General features: G+C 59.5%; 1 protein-coding gene across 3 annotated transcripts in view; it reads right to left on the bottom strand.

Moving 5' to 3' along the window:
* The window catches only part of AGPAT4 (1-acylglycerol-3-phosphate O-acyltransferase 4), a 52,396-nt gene that overhangs the window by 13,979 nt on the left and 20,863 nt on the right, over positions 1-17,554 (bottom strand). For 2 of the 3 annotated variants that reach the window (XR_013813952.1, XM_079780167.1), the window contains exons 2-3: positions 16,703-16,952; positions 1-69 (exon numbers count right to left, since the gene is read on the bottom strand). The exon at positions 1-69 is cut by the window's left edge and continues 101 nt beyond it. Coding sequence is in view for 1 of the 3 variants with exons in the window: in XM_079780167.1 (XP_079636293.1) it covers positions 1-69; positions 16,703-16,952 (319 nt within the window). In the remaining 2 variants the exon portion in view is untranslated. The remainder of the gene's footprint in view (positions 70-16,702; positions 16,953-17,554) is intronic. The other variant, XR_013813951.1, reaches the window with a different exon arrangement.

Below are 17,554 nucleotides of genomic sequence, written 5' to 3'. Positions count from 1 at the left end.
GGTAGGCCCGGGGGTCTGTGTAGATGACGCACTCCGTGCCCGACCACCACTCCAGCAGCATCACCAGCTCTGCAACACACCACAGGGCAGAGCTTACCCCGCGCCCCCGAGGCCCAGGCCGCGCCGCGGGGCCGCTGGGGCGGAGCCACTGCTGGGGCCAGGCTTCGGATCAGTCCCCGGACCATCCCTCCCGGGAGGGCCCAGGAGCAGGAGGAAGAACGAGGATGGCTCCGGGACAGGCTCCAGGGCAGGAGAGGAGCTCTGAGAAGACGAGTCCCTCACATGTCTTGGTTAAGCTCCTTGGGGAAAAATAAATCAGAAAGCCCAACTCCACCAAGAATGCATGCCATGTTTACAGAGCTCCGAGAGGCAGCCAGGAATGATGTATGGAATTCTTAATACTCCGGGAGGGGACTGCCTGGGATACTTCTACCGCCATCAGAGAACACGGGGCACCCAAGTTTGCTCCCTGCCCAAGGCCAGGCCCCTGTGTCACCCGCTCCCCAGCGCCCTTCGCAGCGCCTATCCCGGCCCGGATTCAGCCTGAGAGTGTGTCCCTGCTGTAGACAGGCCCCGCAGACAAGGACTGTGCTGCATGGTCCCCTAACCCAGCCAATTCCAGGACCCAGCACGATGCTCTCAACACCCCTGGGACCCACTGTGTGCAGGCGGGGACCGGGGACCCACTGTGCGTGGGCGGGGACCTACTGTGTGCAGGCGTGATGCGAGGGACTGGGAGTGACAGCAGGTGAAACATCAGGCTCCTCCCCTCCTGGGCCTGCTGTGCAGGGACAGGAGACACCTGTCCTAGGACGGATGGGTGCTGAGTGTCAGACACAGCCTGGCTGCGGCCCAGCCGGTGTCGCTTGCTGGCCGGAGACCTTCGGCCTATGTCTCTGTCCCCTCCGCGTCCGCGTCCTTGTCTGTACGTAGGGTCAGGAGGAGCTTGGAGAGATGCCGTGGGTGTTGACGTGGACGCTGCCCACAGCAGGTGGCCACTGAGCAGCCGCCTGGGGTTTACAGCACAGAAGGCTGTGGTCCTGAAGGGGCGGGCGGGGCGGGCGGGGAGAGACGGGCAGACAGAGGCATGGGCGACTTCTGCGACAGAGGGGGTGGTTTCCTAATGGAGCCAGTGAGCTGTCATTGTGCCCACAGCACAGTTTGCCTTCTGGAAAGATCTCTCTGGCTGAAGCGGGGAGGGGGCATTTACGCGCAGATGGGAGGAGTGGGCAGAAGCGGGGAGGTCCATTGGGAGGCCACTGCAGGGGCCCTGGACGCAGGGGTGTCACTGGGACCAGGTGACAGTGGAGGAAGCCTGGCTCCTCGCTCATCTCAGCAGGCTGTGAGCGCCCCCCCCCCCTCCCCCCCCAACACACACACTCTTATGGCCTTGTCTCCTGTTCCTGCGGGTATGCAGCAGAACTACATTTCCCAGAAGCCCCTTTGATTGGTTCCGGGTAAGGGGGCCTGCAGGGACCATCGTGGCCGGGGTGGCAGGTGGCTGGGACGCGGCGCTGCTCCTGAGCTCACACCCACAGTGGTTGCTCCTCAGGGCGCAGCGGCCTCACAGGTGTCCCGGCTCTCGCTTTAGCGACCTTTCAATGCCTGTCCCGCTCTCGTGGACATTCACAGGGCGGGCACCCTAGCTTTTAAATCGCCCCCCCCCCCCCAGCCGCCATTATATTCTGGCCCCAGAATAAATCTAAACGGACATGTCAGCGTTTGTTCAAAGCAGAGGACGGGGTTGCTGGGGACACAGGAGAGAGGGCGTGGCTGCCCTCTTCCCACGCGGTGTGAAATCTCAGGGTTTCAAAGGAGGCCAGAGCACACCCCTGGGTCCGCCCAACATCAGATCTGGCAGAAACTCCCAGAGACCGGTTCCTCCCCTCCCTGCTCCCCTCCCCTCCCCTCCCCGCAGCCCTGATCCCTAACTTATCAGCCCCCGCCACCCGCTCCAGCCCAGCGGCACTGAGGCCGGGGCTCCGAGAGAGACAGTGCTGTTCCCGGACGCCTGTGTGCATGAGCCCTCCGAGCAGACACGATCTGGGGCCAACAGCTCCTCAGTGTAGCACAGCCAGTGTGAGGCCGTCTGTCCCGTTTAAAATGCCGTTTGCCAGATTCTGCCCATGCGGCTGCTCCCGAGGCGGAGGCCAGGAACCAGCAGAGGGGCTCTCCCCGGCTCAGCCTCCCTCGCTGCTGCCTCCTTTCTGAGACCACGTGGGACAGTTCCCCGTTACTCAGGTCAAGGCCAGGGAGGGCGTGTTGGCAAAGTCCCGGCTGCTGCTACATTCCGGGCAATGAAGGACCAAACCCAGGTGTCTGTAAAGACCAGGTCTCACGTAGAGGTCAGTCTGTGACGTCCCGGTGTGCTGGTTAGCTGAAGGCAATCACACACAGGAGACACAAATCAGGGATCAACCGGACGATTGGGGGGGGGGGGGGGGGCGGGAGAGGCACCTACTCCTGTTGGTGGAGGAGGAGGAAATGGTAACATCAGCTCGCTCACAGCTGGGGGAGCAGCTGACTACCCCATTTTACAGCTGAGGAAATGGTCACGCTGAGGTGGCGGCAGCCCCGTCACTGGGAAGGGGTGTGCTGGGCCTTGGACCCAGACAGGGGACACTCAAGCCCACAAGCCAGCTTCAAAGTTACAGACACCAAGAACCACGATTGTATGGGGGGGGGGGGGCATTTGGGAGGGAGGGGGTGAGAAGAGGAATCACGCAGGTGGAGCGGAGGCCAGGCCCTCCGCTGGAAGATAAAGACCCTCAAAGGTTTCTTGTAACTATTCAACGTGTAAACGATTCCACGTGTTTACACACAGGCCTGGCACGGACCCAGCGGCTTTCTGCTCCCGCGGCGATGCTGCTGCTAACACAGCTGTGACAGCACGAGACATGACTGAGGGACAGAGACACAGCCAGGAAAGACCAAGAGACACCCCTGTGGGTCCCCTTCTGGCAACACCACTTATCCCCCCCAAACCTGCCCTGTCCTCGCCCCGACGTCTCTCCAGGCGCAGTGTATGGGAAGCTGGGCTCCATCCTGGCCTGGATCCCAGGGTCCACGCTCCCTGAGCACCCAGCAAGATCTCGACCACAGCCAAGACCCTCCCGTGGCCCGGCACCCCTCCTTCCCACCAAACCTTCCCCCAAGTGTGGGCTCCTCACAGCCGGACAGGGCTGCGGGCCCCTCTCCCTCTGTGCCCTCTGGGCAGGAGCGCCCGCGAGGAGAACTCGGGCAGGGGGGGAGGCCAAGTTCCTGCAGAAAAGACCTCGAGACCCTGCGCGTCAACACGTGTCAGCCGCCAGGCTCCACAGGTGCAGAGATGCAACAAAGGAAAATGGTATTTTCATAATTGGCTTTATCTGATTTTAATAATTACATGATCACACATGTAATTATGTCCTCTCTACCATAAGTATATATAATTAGGGGTTTATAATAGCTTTTTATAATGTAACTTTCCACCGATAATTATTTAGGTTAACAATTAAATCTCATCCTCAAAAAACTCCTAAATGCAGCCACAAGGAAGTTTCTGGCTCAGGAACACCGAGTGTGGAGGAGCGGCCTCGGCCGGCCCCTGCCTGCACCGCCCCTGCTGCAGGCCGCTCACCGGCCCAGGCGCCCCCGGCCTCGGGCCGGCACAGAAATGGGAGTAATAACCGGCCTTCGGACACTTCCTGGCAGCTCTGCCCGCAGCAGGGTGGCCGGCCGCCCCCGGAGCCTCGGAGACACTTCCGGGCTGGAGCTAACAGCCAGCTGCACCTCTCCGTCCCGGCGCTGCGGAGCCTGGGGATCCCCACCCAGACCCCGGCCCGCCGGTCCCCCTCGGGGATGTTGTGGGGCAGCCAGGCCCCACCCTGGGCTGGAGGGGGTCCTCCGCGCCGGGCCGGCCAGGAGAGCCCTTCTCACCTCTTTCCCACGCCCACCTTCCGACCATCTCCCCGCACACACCCGCCCTCCCGGCCACGCCTACCTTCCGACCTGGCGGCACCCATCCTCCGGGCACCATACCAGCCCAGTTCCGTGAAATCTTAGATCCAAGGCCGTCTTCCTGGCCTCCTGCCTGCGCTCTGCGCACCTGGGCGCGGGCTCGTCCTTCATTCTGGACGGTTTCCAGTTATGTCACCGGCCTGCGCCTTGGCCACCACCTGGCCCTGGTGCTTTCTTCCTGGGACACCCAGCTGCACCGGCCGGCAGCACTCCATCCACCCAGAGTCCTCCAAGCTTCCCCCCCACATGCCCGGGCCCCCCGCCCACACTGAGCAGGGAGCCCATGGCCCGACACACTGTGCAGCCACAGTGCCATGGCCACCAGGGACACGTCTACAAAGGCTCCTGAGGGCCCGAGTGGGGGAGCGCGGGAAGCCCTCCTGTTCACCTCCATTGGCCGGTGACCAGCCCTCAGGGCCGGGGGCCCTCAGGGCCGGGGGCCCTCAGGACTGGGGGCCCTCAGGAAGACGAGGGCCTGGTCAGCATCAGATCAGGCGGCCTGGGCTCTGCTGACCCGAGACAGCTTTGGTCAAATAGAGAGAACATCTGGGCCTCAGGTGTTTCAGCTCCAGGCCCAGAAAAGCAGCAAAACCAGAGAAGCGCTGGCCTGGCTGCCTCAGACCACTGATCAGCTCCCCCTTCCCCAGCGCTGACCAATCAGAGACCACGGCCTGACCTGGATCCCCACTCCCTGGCCACCATGGTTAATGATGTCCCCCTGTAAACCATCCCCTGGAAGCCACGGGAGCCAGGTCTTTCAGAAAGAGCTCCCTGTCTGGGCGTGGGCCCCTTCCTAAAAGTCAGCCTAACTCTCTTCACTGCACAATCCCGCTGAGTCTTAGCGGCTCTGATGCACGCTCGCAAACGGACCCCTTTAGTCTGGTAACAGAGGCTGGACCCCGAACCTCACCCCTTCCCGGCAATGACTCGGGAGAGCTGCACGCACTGCAGCCTCCGGCGCCTGGTGTCTGCCGTGGGGACAATTCCACAGCGGGGACTGGGTGGAGCTCCAACCAGCGCCTGGCCGGCGGCAAATCGCCGTCCTGCATCCAGGGCTGCCCACGTGACAGCGGGCATGTGTGTTCCACAGCCTGGGGGGTGGCACAGCGAACCCCAGACTTACAGAGCCCAGATTAACCGAAAACCAGCTGGTAGCTCTAGCCGGTTTAGCTCAGTGGGTAGAGTGTGGATAGGCCTGCAGACTAAAGGGCCCCGGGTTCGATTCCGGTCAGGGCACATATCCAGGTTGCAGGCTCGATCCCCAGTGTGGGCCGTGCAGGAGGCAGCGGATCCATGATTCTCTCTCATCACTGATGTTTCCATCTCTCTCTCCCTCTCCCTTCCTCTCTGAAATCAATAAAAAATATATTTTTTTTTAAAAGAAAAGAAAACCAGCTATAGTGGTAGAGGCCTCAAGCACATTACTTTTTTATTTTATTTTAACAGCAACATTAAGAAGTAACTAGTCTCTTTAGGAACATTTAAAGCAAAGTTTAAAATCTACTTACTATACTAGTAAATACCGGCTCTAACTTCTCATCTCTTTACTGTCTTCTCTCACCTGCCCCTCACTGAAATACAATTGTAATTCCGATTCATGACTCGGAGAAATACTTACAGCGTGACTGTGAGGAGGAGGGACAGTGCGATGCTCACACACACACACACACACACACACACACACACACAACTCCCAGAGTAACTGTCAGGCCTGAATGTGCAGGAGCAATGGTCCTGGGACTGCGTTTTTAAAATCCTTTTCTTTTTTTTTTTTCTTTTTAAAAATATATTTTATTGATTTTTTACAGAGAGGAAGGGAGAGGGATAGAGAGAAACATCGATCAGCTGCCTCCTGCACACTCCCCACTGGGGATGTGCCCACAACCAAGGTACATGCCCTTGACTGGAATCGAACCTGGGACCCTTCAGTCTGCAGGCCGATGCTCTATCCACTGAGCCAAACTGGTTAGGGCTAAAAACCTTTTCTTGACATGAGACTTTGCTTCCTTCCCTCGGCGGAGCCCACTCTGTTCTTTCCAGAACCAGACGGACGTCTCTACCAGAGCGACTCTTAATTGTCGAGGGTGACGTGCACATTGTTTATTCTGCTCGGACTTGGGGTGAGCGAGGAGGTCACCCCATGGTTCTGAAACTCCCCAAACACCACCTGGTTCAAGGGCAACTTCTGACTCGTGTTCCCAACAAGGTAACACACGTACTGTGCCTCCCGAGTGGCCGAGGGACTACGAAGGGCCTGGTGACATTGAGGAGCAGGTAAGCGGCAAAGGGTCTTTTGGCCGAAGTCCGTCTCACGCGGCACCAAATGGAAGACTCACTAAGGCGGGCGCCGTGCGTTTCTGAGGCACGCACCTCCCAACATCTACTCACCGCTTGTGTCAAATAAATGTAACTGGGAGGCCTGGATGTAACTGGCCGTCACCATGGCAACAGACACCACCGTGGCTCTAGGAAGGGGAAGGGCTGGACTCTGAGTCGAGGCTGAGCAGCCAAGGGCAGGTCTGCGGGTCCCTCGCACTGGTGAGGTGACCTCCGGTGACCCCGACAGCCATGGGGAGCACGGGCGCTTACTCTCCATTCTGCAGATGAAGACACGGAAGCGGGTGGCTCTCCCACGGCCACTCTGCCCCCGGGAGCAGGTGGACTGGCTGAGCCGCGCCACCTGGGATGTGTTGTTGGTGTCCCCACTCTGTGCCCCGCCAGCCTCATGAACGTGCAGGGCACGTGTCCCAGAACCCTGGCAAAGGCTCAGCAACGGGCCTGGGCCTCACTTATATCCCAGCCTTTCTTTCTTTTTTCTTTTTTTTAATATATTTTTATTGATTTCAGAGAGAAAGGGAGAGACCAGTGATGGGCAACCTTTTGAGCTTGGTGTGTCAAACTTCGCCAAAAAACTGAGCAGAACTCGGGTAGTGTGTCACTTTGAGGAAAAAACATGATTTTGCAAATGTTTCATCCTCAGGAGCAGCAAATGTTTCATCCTCGGCATGCGGCCGCGTGTCATCAGAAATGGCTACGCGTGTCAGTGCTGACAGGCGTGTCATAGGTTCGCCATCACTGTCTTAGACTTTCACGATTCATAGCTACAGCGAGGAAAAAACCCCAACCAAACCAGAAAAGCCGGAAAATAATTCTTTGTGCTCCACCGGAACCTACTCGGTGCTGACGGTTTAAGTAAAGAACGCTTGGCCTGTCGTTACCATAGGATCGAATGGCAATTGGAGTTCCACCGATCGGTACTTTGCAACAATCACACAGGGGCCGGGATGACGTGTGGCTGCCCCCAGGAAGAATTAAGCTCAAACGAAACGCCATCATCAGCGCGGCCCCTGGGAACACAAGCCGACGCCACTGCAAACACCCCGAGACCTCGGTGCCCTTCCGGGGAGACGCGCACCCCCCAGCAGGGAAGGCGGCATCGCCTAGGAAACGGAGGCGTGGCCCATCCGGCAGCTTGGAGCCTGGTGAGGAGGCCCGGGAGAGGCATTCCGCACCCTCACCCAGGACCCAGGTGGAGCTCTACCATGAGCCGCTCCCTCCCCCGAGGCCGGAGGGCGGGGGGGAAGCCGCTGAGGGGAGACTGGGGGTGCAGGCCTGCAGGCAGACGCTGGGCCCAGTCCGGGACGTGCAGTTCAGTGATCATTTACTGAGAACGATGCCTGGGACATGCAAACAACAGGTGCTCAATACATGTTTACTGAGTGGAATCGAAGGGCCTTGCGCTGTTGGAATGTGCTTTTCATGATGTTGGGGTGCAGGTGAGGCACCAGGGCGGCTCCAAACACCCCACACCCAGGATGGAAGCCTTAGCCAGCACCTGCCTGGGTGGAGGCCGGCCAGACCTGTGCTAACCCAACACGAAGGCGGCTGGCTGCGCCCCAGCCCTCCTGTCACTGATCCCGCCTCCGGCTGGAGATGTGGGAGCGGAATCTGGTCCTGTCGGTCACAGCGGGGCTGCTGGACCCGCAGCACAGGGACAGTCACATGCCCACGAGCATCCTAATGCGACCGGAGGGACAGCCACTCCATTGGCACATGACGCTTCAGTGAGAAATGACTCACACCCGGGCGGGGATGCCGGTCCGGCCTGCTGCCTCCCTCCCCTCGCCCCGCCCCCCCCCGCCCCCGCTGCTCCCTGGCCAGGCCGCAATGGCCCACTTGGAACGCCCGGTCAGCTGCCTGCTCCCTGCGAGGCCCCTGCTCCCACGTGGCTCGTTCCTGGTAGCGGTGGCCTCGCACATTCATTCATCCGACCATTGGAGAGGGGGCGCCTGCTCCCCCAGACAGAGCGGCTGCTGGCTGCACAGGGCGGCCCTGATGACACGGCGCTGCCCGGGGGAGGGGGGGGCTGGGGGGTGTTTCTGTTCCTGGCGGCGATGGGACAGCCCTGCCAGAGACCGATGCCAGGGCATGGCGCAGGGCGAGGGCGGGCGGGCAGAGCTCTGGGGTGGAGCGGAGGAGCAAGCCCGGCTTTGTGCACGGCAAAGGCCCATGGTCACGGGCATCGGGCCCCTCGCACGGTGCTCGTCAGAGGGCTGCGCTGTGCGCCTCATCCCCGAAGGGGACGACCCCCTCTCCATCCCACGCAAATGGCCGTAAGCCTCACACCCTCATCTGGACGCAGCGACGGAGTTCCCACGGTCCCGCTCTGCCTGGCTGGCGGCCACCCGCAGGGTTATGTGGGGCCATGGCAAAGCCAGGCCGCAGCCAGGCGCAGCTTCCTCACGGGAACACCGGGCAGGCCCCACGGCCCCAGCACGGGACCCCGACACCCCAACACCCCGTCAGCGCCACGGAGAACGGCTGCCTGGAGCTGCCGGGCGAGGAGAAGGGCCACTCACTCTGGCTCCCAGGATGCGGCTGCGGAACTGGGGGGGGGGGGGGGGGAGGGGGCAGGGCTCTGAAAACATGGTGTTGAGGCCCAAGGCCCTGCTGGGGGTGGTGTCCTTCAGAACAAGCCGCGGCGTGGGGCACCGCCCACCCGCTCTCTGCCTCTCTCTGGGCCTGGGAGGCCGAGAAGGAACCCTCACAGCGTCCACCCCCTCGGTCCCACTGCACCCGTGAGACCCTGGGTCACAGGGAAAGCGGGGTTCCTGCCATCCCTCGTCCCTCTGCTTTGGAGCTTGGTTCCCTGAAACCCAGTTTCCCTTGCTCCAAACGGTGCAAAGTTCTAGCTCCCGCGTCCAACACCCAAACCCCGGGCTGAGGCAGAGGCCCTCAAATACGTTTCCACAATGGAAGAGAGAGAGAGAGAGAGAAAGAGAGAGAACTGTTGTTCCTTATCGATGCATTCATTGGTTGATTCTTGTATGTGCCCTGACCGGGGATCGAACCCACAACCTTGGTGTATGGGGCCGATGCTCTAACCAACTGAGCTACCCAGCCAGGGCCCAAATGTTTTTGATTATTTAAATGAAAAAATAAAGTATGCACCTTTAGCACGTGCAAAGTTTGCACACGTAGAAATGTTTTATGTAATTTATAGACGATAGCCAGTTTCCTTTATCGTACCATCTGTCTGATAAAAGAAACATAAATGAGAACCTCTCCTTCTGAAACCCTGACGGCCCCTCTTGTTTGCCTCCTAGGGACACCCCTCCCCCCCCTCCCCTCCCCTCCCCCCCCCCCCCCACTCTGAAGACCACACACATGGTCTTAGGAAGTCACAAAACACCAAAGTCAAACTTATAACCTAACTTGAAAGTGGCGACTCAAGTCACAGATGAAATTTAATGCTTAAAACAACAAACGGCACCTTGGCTGAGAAGTAACCCTTTCTAATAAAGACGTAGTATGCAAATGGTCGTTACGCCGTGAAGCATAACAACCAACCGCGTAGCAAGAGGATCACGGATCAGCAGGAGGGTGGGGCAGCAAGTTACAAGCGGGCGGCGGAGAGCTACAGGAGCGGGCAGAGCAGCAAGCTATGGGGGGGGGGGGGTGGAGGGAGCTACAGGAGGACGGCAGCAAGCTACTGGCGCATGGATTCGTGTGCAGGGCTACCAGTTTATGTATAAACCCTGGTAACAGCTACGCTGCCCTGTGCAAGGCAAGTCGCCCTCAGACAGCGTTTCCCTAAGCCCGCTGCGTCTCGATGCGCCCACAGCACTGGAAGTTGAGCGGTGAAGCTCGCTGGCATGGAGGAACGGAGAAGGCCATGCCTGTGTGAAGGATCCCACATGTACCTTTGACTAGGAGTCAAGCATTTACTTGCATATGTGTATACACAGATGTTTAAGAAGCATAAATGGGTTCTTATCCTATCTAATAAAAGGGTAATATGCAAATTGACCATCACTCCAACACACAAGATGGTCACTCCCATGTGGACACAAAATGGCCTCCACAAGATGGCCAGCAGGAGAGGGCAGTTAGGGGTGACTGGGCCTGCAAGGGAGGGCAGTTGTGGGTGATCAGGCCAGCAGTGGAGGGCAGTTAGGGGTGACTGGGCCTGCAAGGGAGGGTAGTTGTGGGTGATCAGGCCAGCAGGGGAGGGCAGTTGTAGGTGATCAGGCCAGCAGGGGAGAGCAGTTAGGGGTGACCAGGCCTGCAAGGGAGGGCAGTTAGGGGTGACTGGGCCTGCAAGGGAGGGCAGTTATGAGGGACCACGCCTGCAAGGGAGGGCAGTTATGAGGGACCAGGCCTGCAAGGGAGGGCAGTTGGGGGCAATCAGGCCTGCAGGGGAGGGCAGTTAGGGGTGATCAGGCCAGCAGGGGAGAGCAGTTAGGGGTGACCAGGCCTGCAAGGGAGGGCAGTTAGGGGTGACTGGGCCTGCAAGGGAGGGCAGTTGTGGGTGATCAGGCCAGCAGGGGAGAGCAGTTAGGAGGGACCAGGCCTGCAAGGGAGGGCAGTTGGGGGCAATCAGGCCTGCAGGGGAGGGCAGTTAGGGGCGACCAGGCCGGTAGGGGAGGGCAGTTAGGGGTGATCAGGCTGGCAGGGGAGCAGTTAGGCATCAATCAGGCTGGCAGGGGAGTGGTTAGGAGGTGATCAGGCTGGCAGGCAGAAGCGGTTAGGGGCAATCGGGCCAGCAGGGGAGCAGTTAGGTATCGATCAGGCTGGCAGGGGAGTGGTTAGGGGGTGATCAGACTGGCAGGCAGAAGCAGTTAGGGGCAATCGGGCAGGCAGGCAGGCAAGCAGTTGGGAGCCAGCAGTCCTGGATTGTGAGAGGAATGTCCGACCGCCTGTTTTGGATCGGGCCTAAACAGGTAGTCAGGCATCCCTTGAGGGGTCCCAGATTGGAGGCGGTGCAGGCTGGGCTGAGGGACTCACACCCGCCATGCACGAATTTTGTGCACCGGGCCTCTAGTTCACAATAAACAGCATGGTGTGCCACACCTGTTACTCTTTTCACAAACGTTTCCAAGGCCCAGCGCCCTCACCTGTCGCTCTCACTGAATCAGCTGCAATTGATGAGACTGTGTGGACATCAATGTGCTTCTCACCCCCAGGCCCACCAGCCACACAGCCAGCGCATCTCTGGAGGAGCTGAGCTAATCACACCGATGTGATCAGACCTCAATCCCAGGACTTCTATCCCCTAAATAAACAACAAAGTGTTGGCACAAAGGGCGAATTTGTTTTTTTATTGTGTGTGTGTGTGTGTGTTTTAAATATACATATGTATATATATATTTACTGATTTCAGAGAGGAAGGGAGAGGGAGATAGAGAAAGGAACATCAATGAGGCAGAATCATTGATTGGCTGCCACCTGCACGCCTCCTACTGAGGACCAAGCCCTGACCAGGAACTGAACCCATGACCTCCTGGTTCACAGACTGACGCTCAACCACTGAGCCACGCTGGCCGGGCCGATATATTTGAGCCCACAGTGTCCAAGGGGAAGGGAAGCCATCGGGCCAGTCCTGCCGCCTCTCCCTGGAGATTAAAAGCACCTCTGGCCCCGGGAAAGGCCATGGACCCCTCCCCAGGCTGCTGTGCCCGCCCCCCCTCCTCCCTGCGGAGGCTCGCTACCCTGCCCGCCCCCCCTCCTCCCTGCGGAGGCTCGCTGCCCTGCCCGCCTCCTTCCGTGCTAAGCCAGCCCGCCGGCCTCTCTGCCCACACGCCCAGGAGGACGGGAGGAAGCAGAACTTCCACCGCCTAGCCGCCTGCCGATGGAAGGCGCTCTCACAGGCCGTTCCTGAGTCCGTTCTCACTTTAGACCGAAAGCGCTCCCTGTGGGTGTCGTGCCGGAACCACGCTGTCCTCGCGGCCTCTGTTGTCAGCCGCCGGGGCTGGCGCTGGCCTTGGACCCACCAGCCTCGGACCCACCGGCCCCGGACCCACCGGGCACAGCACCAGGCTCTTCCCAAACACCTAACGCCAATGGTGCGGGCCAGGCTGTGCGGCCGCGTCTCCAGGACGTTTATTCGGCCTCGCTCCTGAAAACACCCACAAACACGCTGCTGGTTGCCTAAGTGTTGGCTCCATTCAGACCCCGGAACGCACAAACCCCGCAGTTTCCACCTAAACTTCGAGGGGAGGGGGGCGGAGTGGGAGCAGCAGGGCGGCCACGCGACTCCCGGCTCCCAGCGCATCTCGTGAGGGTCAGCGCCCAGCCCTACGTCCACCCCGTCGTCCCCTTGTCCTTATGGGACGCTCGGGGACATACAAGGAAATGCACCAACTACAGAGGAGAGGAGAGAGGGGGGGGGGGTTCCCGGCTCACACAGGCGGGGCCCGGGCCAGGGCGGACCCGGGAAGGCGGTGGGCGAGCTCCTAATGGACGGACCGGTTGCAGGAAGGCGCCCCGACGTCAGCCGGTGCATCGCCCCCACTTCTACCTCATGCCGTCCAGGCCTGCCCTCCCTCCCCTCCTCAGGCGGCGAGAGAACCCACCGCGTGGCGGGCCCTCTGGGCAGCGGGCACGGTGCCGTGGCAGGTGCCCACGGACGTGCCGAGGGGTGTGCTCGGGCCTTGGGGCGGAAGGACTGCGGCCCTCCATGCCCTCTGGCGGGACGTGCCCGTCTCGGAGGGTGAGTTCTGGAGGTGCATTTGGGACGGTTCGCCACTTAATGTGCGATGGATAAGCCACACTTTGTTTCCGGATTTGTCACCCATCTCAACGCCCAGCGGGAGCGGGTGGGCTAGAGTGCCTCCAGAGCACCGGCATGCCCCGCCTGGTTCACGGAGGGCGAGTGGCGTGTATGCACCACTTCCCGAAGCTCGGCTCGGCACGGCACGGCACGGCTCGGCTCGGCACGGCTCAGCACGGCACGGCTCGGCACAGCACGGCTCAGCTCGGCACGGCACGGCACCGCACGGCACACGGGTACTCCCGGCCACAGTGATGGCGAACCTATGACACGCGTGTCAGCACTGACACGTGTAGCCATTTCTGATGACACGTGGCCGCATGCCGAGGATGAAACATTTGCTGCTCCTGAGGATGAAACATTTGCGAAATAATGTTTTTTCCTCAAAGTGACACACTACCCGAGTTCTGCTCAGTTTTTTGGCGAAGTTTGACACCAAGCTCAAAAGGTTGCCCATCACTGCCCGGCCAGAACCCCGCCTCTTGCGTCCTGACTGCAGATAGGACCCCGACTTTTAACCACGTCTTTGACCTCTGGAGGGGGAGAGTGCAGACACGGAGCCTTCGAGGGTGTGCACGTGACATGAGTGCAGGTTTCGATGACGGTGCCGTCAGCTCGGCTCTGTGGGTTTGCCTTCGTTTAAACAGACGCCTACGCCGGAGCTCAAGAAGACTCGGAAATTACCAGGTGAGAGACAACCGCCTCCTTCTCTTGATCATGCCAACCCTTCCCTCTGCAGGGACGATCCGGGAGCAGCCGTCGCCGCCGCTGCCTGCTCTGACGGCCGCGCCTTTCCCACCCGCGGAGACGCCCGAGTACCGGAGGCCGTGGCAGGGAAGCCTGTGGCAGGGACCTGTGGCCAATGGGCCATTTTTTTTCTAAGATATTTTTATTGCTTTCAGAGAGGTAGTGAGTGGGAGAGAGAGAGAGATAAGCATCAACGATGAGAGAATCATTGATCGGCTGCCTCCTGCACGCCCCCTCTGGGGATCGAGACCACAACCTGGGCATGTGCCCTGACCCAGAATCAAACCCGGGACCTTCCAGTCCACAGGCCGACGCTCTATCCACTGAGCCAAACCGGCTAGGGCATCCTCTCTCATCATGGATGTTTCTCTCTCTCCCTCTGCCTTCCTCACTGAAATCAATAAAAATATATATATATATTTTTAAAAAATAAGGATGTTCCTATCATTCTTTCCCGTCACAAGTGAGTGTCTTGAGGTTTAAAAATAATGGATTGGGTCCATAGTAATCCATCTGGACACTGTATGCAGCTTTTATTGTCTTGATTCAAATTCAGATTGGATTGCTTCATCTAAAGGGTTTCAGAATGACAGCAATTCTTGGCATAATCTAAGGTTGCAGAGATTTTTAATGGCTTAATTTGAAAGAGCTCATATTTTTAAATACATACACACCCATATATATTTGCTACTGATGAGCTGCATTTTCTCCCGTGGAGAACAGGTGAAGATTTATGGTCCATCAACTATTAAACCCATCGCTAGACTCCCCATTATTCTGATCCATCTTTTTCATGTTCATCATTGAAATCCAGGCTACTTGGATTGGTCATGTTTTAATAGTCCAGTATAATCAAGCGCATGTGCGCGCACACACACGCACACATGCAGGAATGCATATAAAATGGGGAAATCTGAATACGGTTGGTGGGTTGTGTGAATGCTAATTTTCTTGTTGGGATACTATACTGTGGTGTTGAAGACGTTATCATCGGGGAAACTGGCTGAAGGGCACATGGGATCTCTCGATATTATTTCTTACAACTGCGTGAAAATCTACAATCATCTATATTTATAAAAGGCTAATATGGAAAGTGTCCCCTCGGGAGTTCGACCTGGAGACCGGGAATTCGATCGCTCACTATGACGTGCACTGACCACCAGGGGGCGGCACAGAACGAAGGAAGGGCCAGCCGGCAGCCGGGGAGGGAAGGCCCTGATCGGCCCTGATCGCTGGCCAGGCCTAGGGACCCTATCCGGGCACGAATTTCGTGCACCGGGCCTCTAGTTTCAAAATATAAAGTTAAAGAAAAGAAGCAAGAAAGAGAACAATATATTAAATTGCCGTTTAGCTTTTCAAATATGTGTTTGCATCATCTATCTACACACATCAGACACACGCCTGCACCCGCACACACTCCCAAGACCCTTGTTCCCACACACATGCATTCCTGTAGGCACAACCAAGGAATCAGTAACACCGATGCCTCCTGAGGAGGAACCCTAAAGAAACACAGAACGCACCTCGCTCTGCGTAGGACACCTCTGTGCCTGCTGAACGGTGTGCTGCTGGCGTCACTCACTCAAAAACCAATATGTTAAGAGCGAGGGCAAAAATAGACAACTTCAAGCCACATCCAGACAGAAGCAAATACATATGTAGCGTAGGGCGCAGCGAGAGCCCCGTGAGCCTGTAAGAGCCTGATTTGCAGAGCCGGCTGCAGAGAGGCAGGGAGAGGAGAAGAGAGAGAGGAGAGGGAGGAGAGGGAGGAGAGGGAGGAGAGGGAGGAGAGGGAGGCAGAGAGAGGAGAGAGAGGAGAGGGAGGAGAGGGAGGAGAGGGAGGAGAGGGAGGCAGAGAGAGGAGAGAGAGGAGAGGGAGGAGAGGGAGGAGAGGAGAGAGAGGAGAGGAGAGAGAGGAGAGAGAAGAAGAGAGGGAGGAGAGAGGAGAGGGAGGAGAGAGGAGAGGGAGGAGAGGGGAGAGAGGAGAGGAGAGAGAGGAGAGAGAAGAGGAGAGGGAGGAGAGAGGAGAGGGAGGAGAGGGAGGAGAGGGAGGAGAGGGAGGAGAGGGAGGAGAGAGGGGAGGGAGGAGAGGGAGGAGAGAGGGGAGGGAGGAGAGGGAGGAGAGGGAGGAGGGAGGAGAGGGAGGAGAGGAGAGGAGAGAGAGAAGAGGAGAGGGAGGAGAGAGGAGAGGGAGGAGAGAGGAGAGGGAGGAGAGGGGGGAGAGGAGAGAGAGGAGAGGAGAGAGAAGAGGAGAGGGAGGAGAGAGGAGAGGGAGGAGAGAGGAGAGGGAGGAGAGAGGAGAGGGAGGAGAGGGAGGAGAGGGAGGAGAGAGGGGAGGGAGGAGAGGGAGGAGAGGGAGGAGAGAGGGGAGGGAGGAGAGGGAGGAAAGAGGGGAGGGAGGAGAGAGGGGAGGGAGGAGAGGGAGGAGAGGGAGGAGAGAGGGGAGGGAGGAGAGGGAGGAGAGAGGGGAGGGAGGAGAGGGAGGAGAGGGAGGAGAGAGGGGAGGGAGGAGAGAGGGGAGGGAGGAGAGGGAGGAGAGGGAGGAGGGAGGAGAGGGAGGAGAGAGGGGAGGGAGGAGAGGGAGGAGAGGAGAGGGGGGAGAGGGAGGAGAGGGAGGAGAGAGGGGAGGGAGGAGAGGGAGGAGAGAGAGGAGAGGGAGGAGAGAGGGGAGGGAGGAGAGAGGGGAGGGAGGAGAGGGAGGAGAGGGAGGAGGGAGGAGAGGGAGGAGAGAGGGGAGGGAGGAGAGGGAGGAGAGGAGAGGGGGGAGAGGGAGGAGAGGAGAGGGAGGAGAGGGAGGAGAGAGAAGAGGAGAGGGAGGAGAGGAGAGAGAGGAGAAGGAGGAGAGGGAGGAGGGAGGAGAGGGAGGCAGGGAGAGGAGAGGGGGGAGAGGGGGGAAGCGCTTACGGCTGGAGACGCAGTAGGACAGCCGGCAGTTGAGCCTGCGGAAGAGCTGCTTGTCGATGGGCCAGAGCAGGAGCGTGAGGAGCTGCAGGGTGTTGACGATGAGCCCCGAGGCGATGAACACGTAGCAGAAGACGAGGTGGCACAGGAACTGCGACTTCAGCAGCCCCACGAGGTCCATGGCGGAGGCGCCCTCGGAACAGCCACGCCCGGCAGGTCCTCCCGGAGGAAAGCAGGGCCGGGCTCGGAGCGTCTAGAGACAAGCCAAGGGGAGACGTCAGGACGCGTCTGTGCCTTTCTGTTTAAGGTTGTTTTAGCGATTCTCAGACAGGAAGGGAGAGGAGCAGGAGAGAGAACATAATCGACGGGCTGCCTCCTGCACGCCCCCCGGGGATCGAGCCCACGGCCCGCACGTGCCCTGACCAGGAATCGAACGGGGACCCCTTGCCCCCGGGCCCATGCCCAGCCACGGAGCCGCGCCGCTGGGCGCCACGTGCTGTTCCAGTCGAGGGGCGACAAGAAGAAGAAGAAAGCCGCTTCAAACAGAGCCTCGGCGGTGGAATGCCTTGTGCGTTGGCTGGTTTGTCCTTGCTCAGCCTCCTCAGTGCGGGCACGCGGCCGCCTTCCCAGAACAGGAGCCCTCTAGCTGCCCCAGCACCCTGCGAGGTGGGCCCTGCTGTCACCCGGAGGGGACCGAGACCCCAAGGCCGAGCGGCGTGGCCGGTCCGCGGCTCCACCACCGAGAAGCGCCGGCCGCCTGGGCTCCCCGCCCTCAGCCCGGCCAGCTCCTCACGCCAGTGGGAGCGTCCGCATTCCTGGGGTCCCCCCAGCGGCCATCTCTGCCTGAACGCACTC

The sequence above is a fragment of the Cnephaeus nilssonii genome (genome assembly GCF_951640355.1).
Source record: "Cnephaeus nilssonii genome assembly, chromosome: 9".
In the NCBI taxonomy this organism is placed as follows: domain Eukaryota; kingdom Metazoa; phylum Chordata; class Mammalia; order Chiroptera; family Vespertilionidae; genus Cnephaeus; species Cnephaeus nilssonii.
This window is presented reverse-complemented; position numbering and strand designations above follow the sequence as displayed.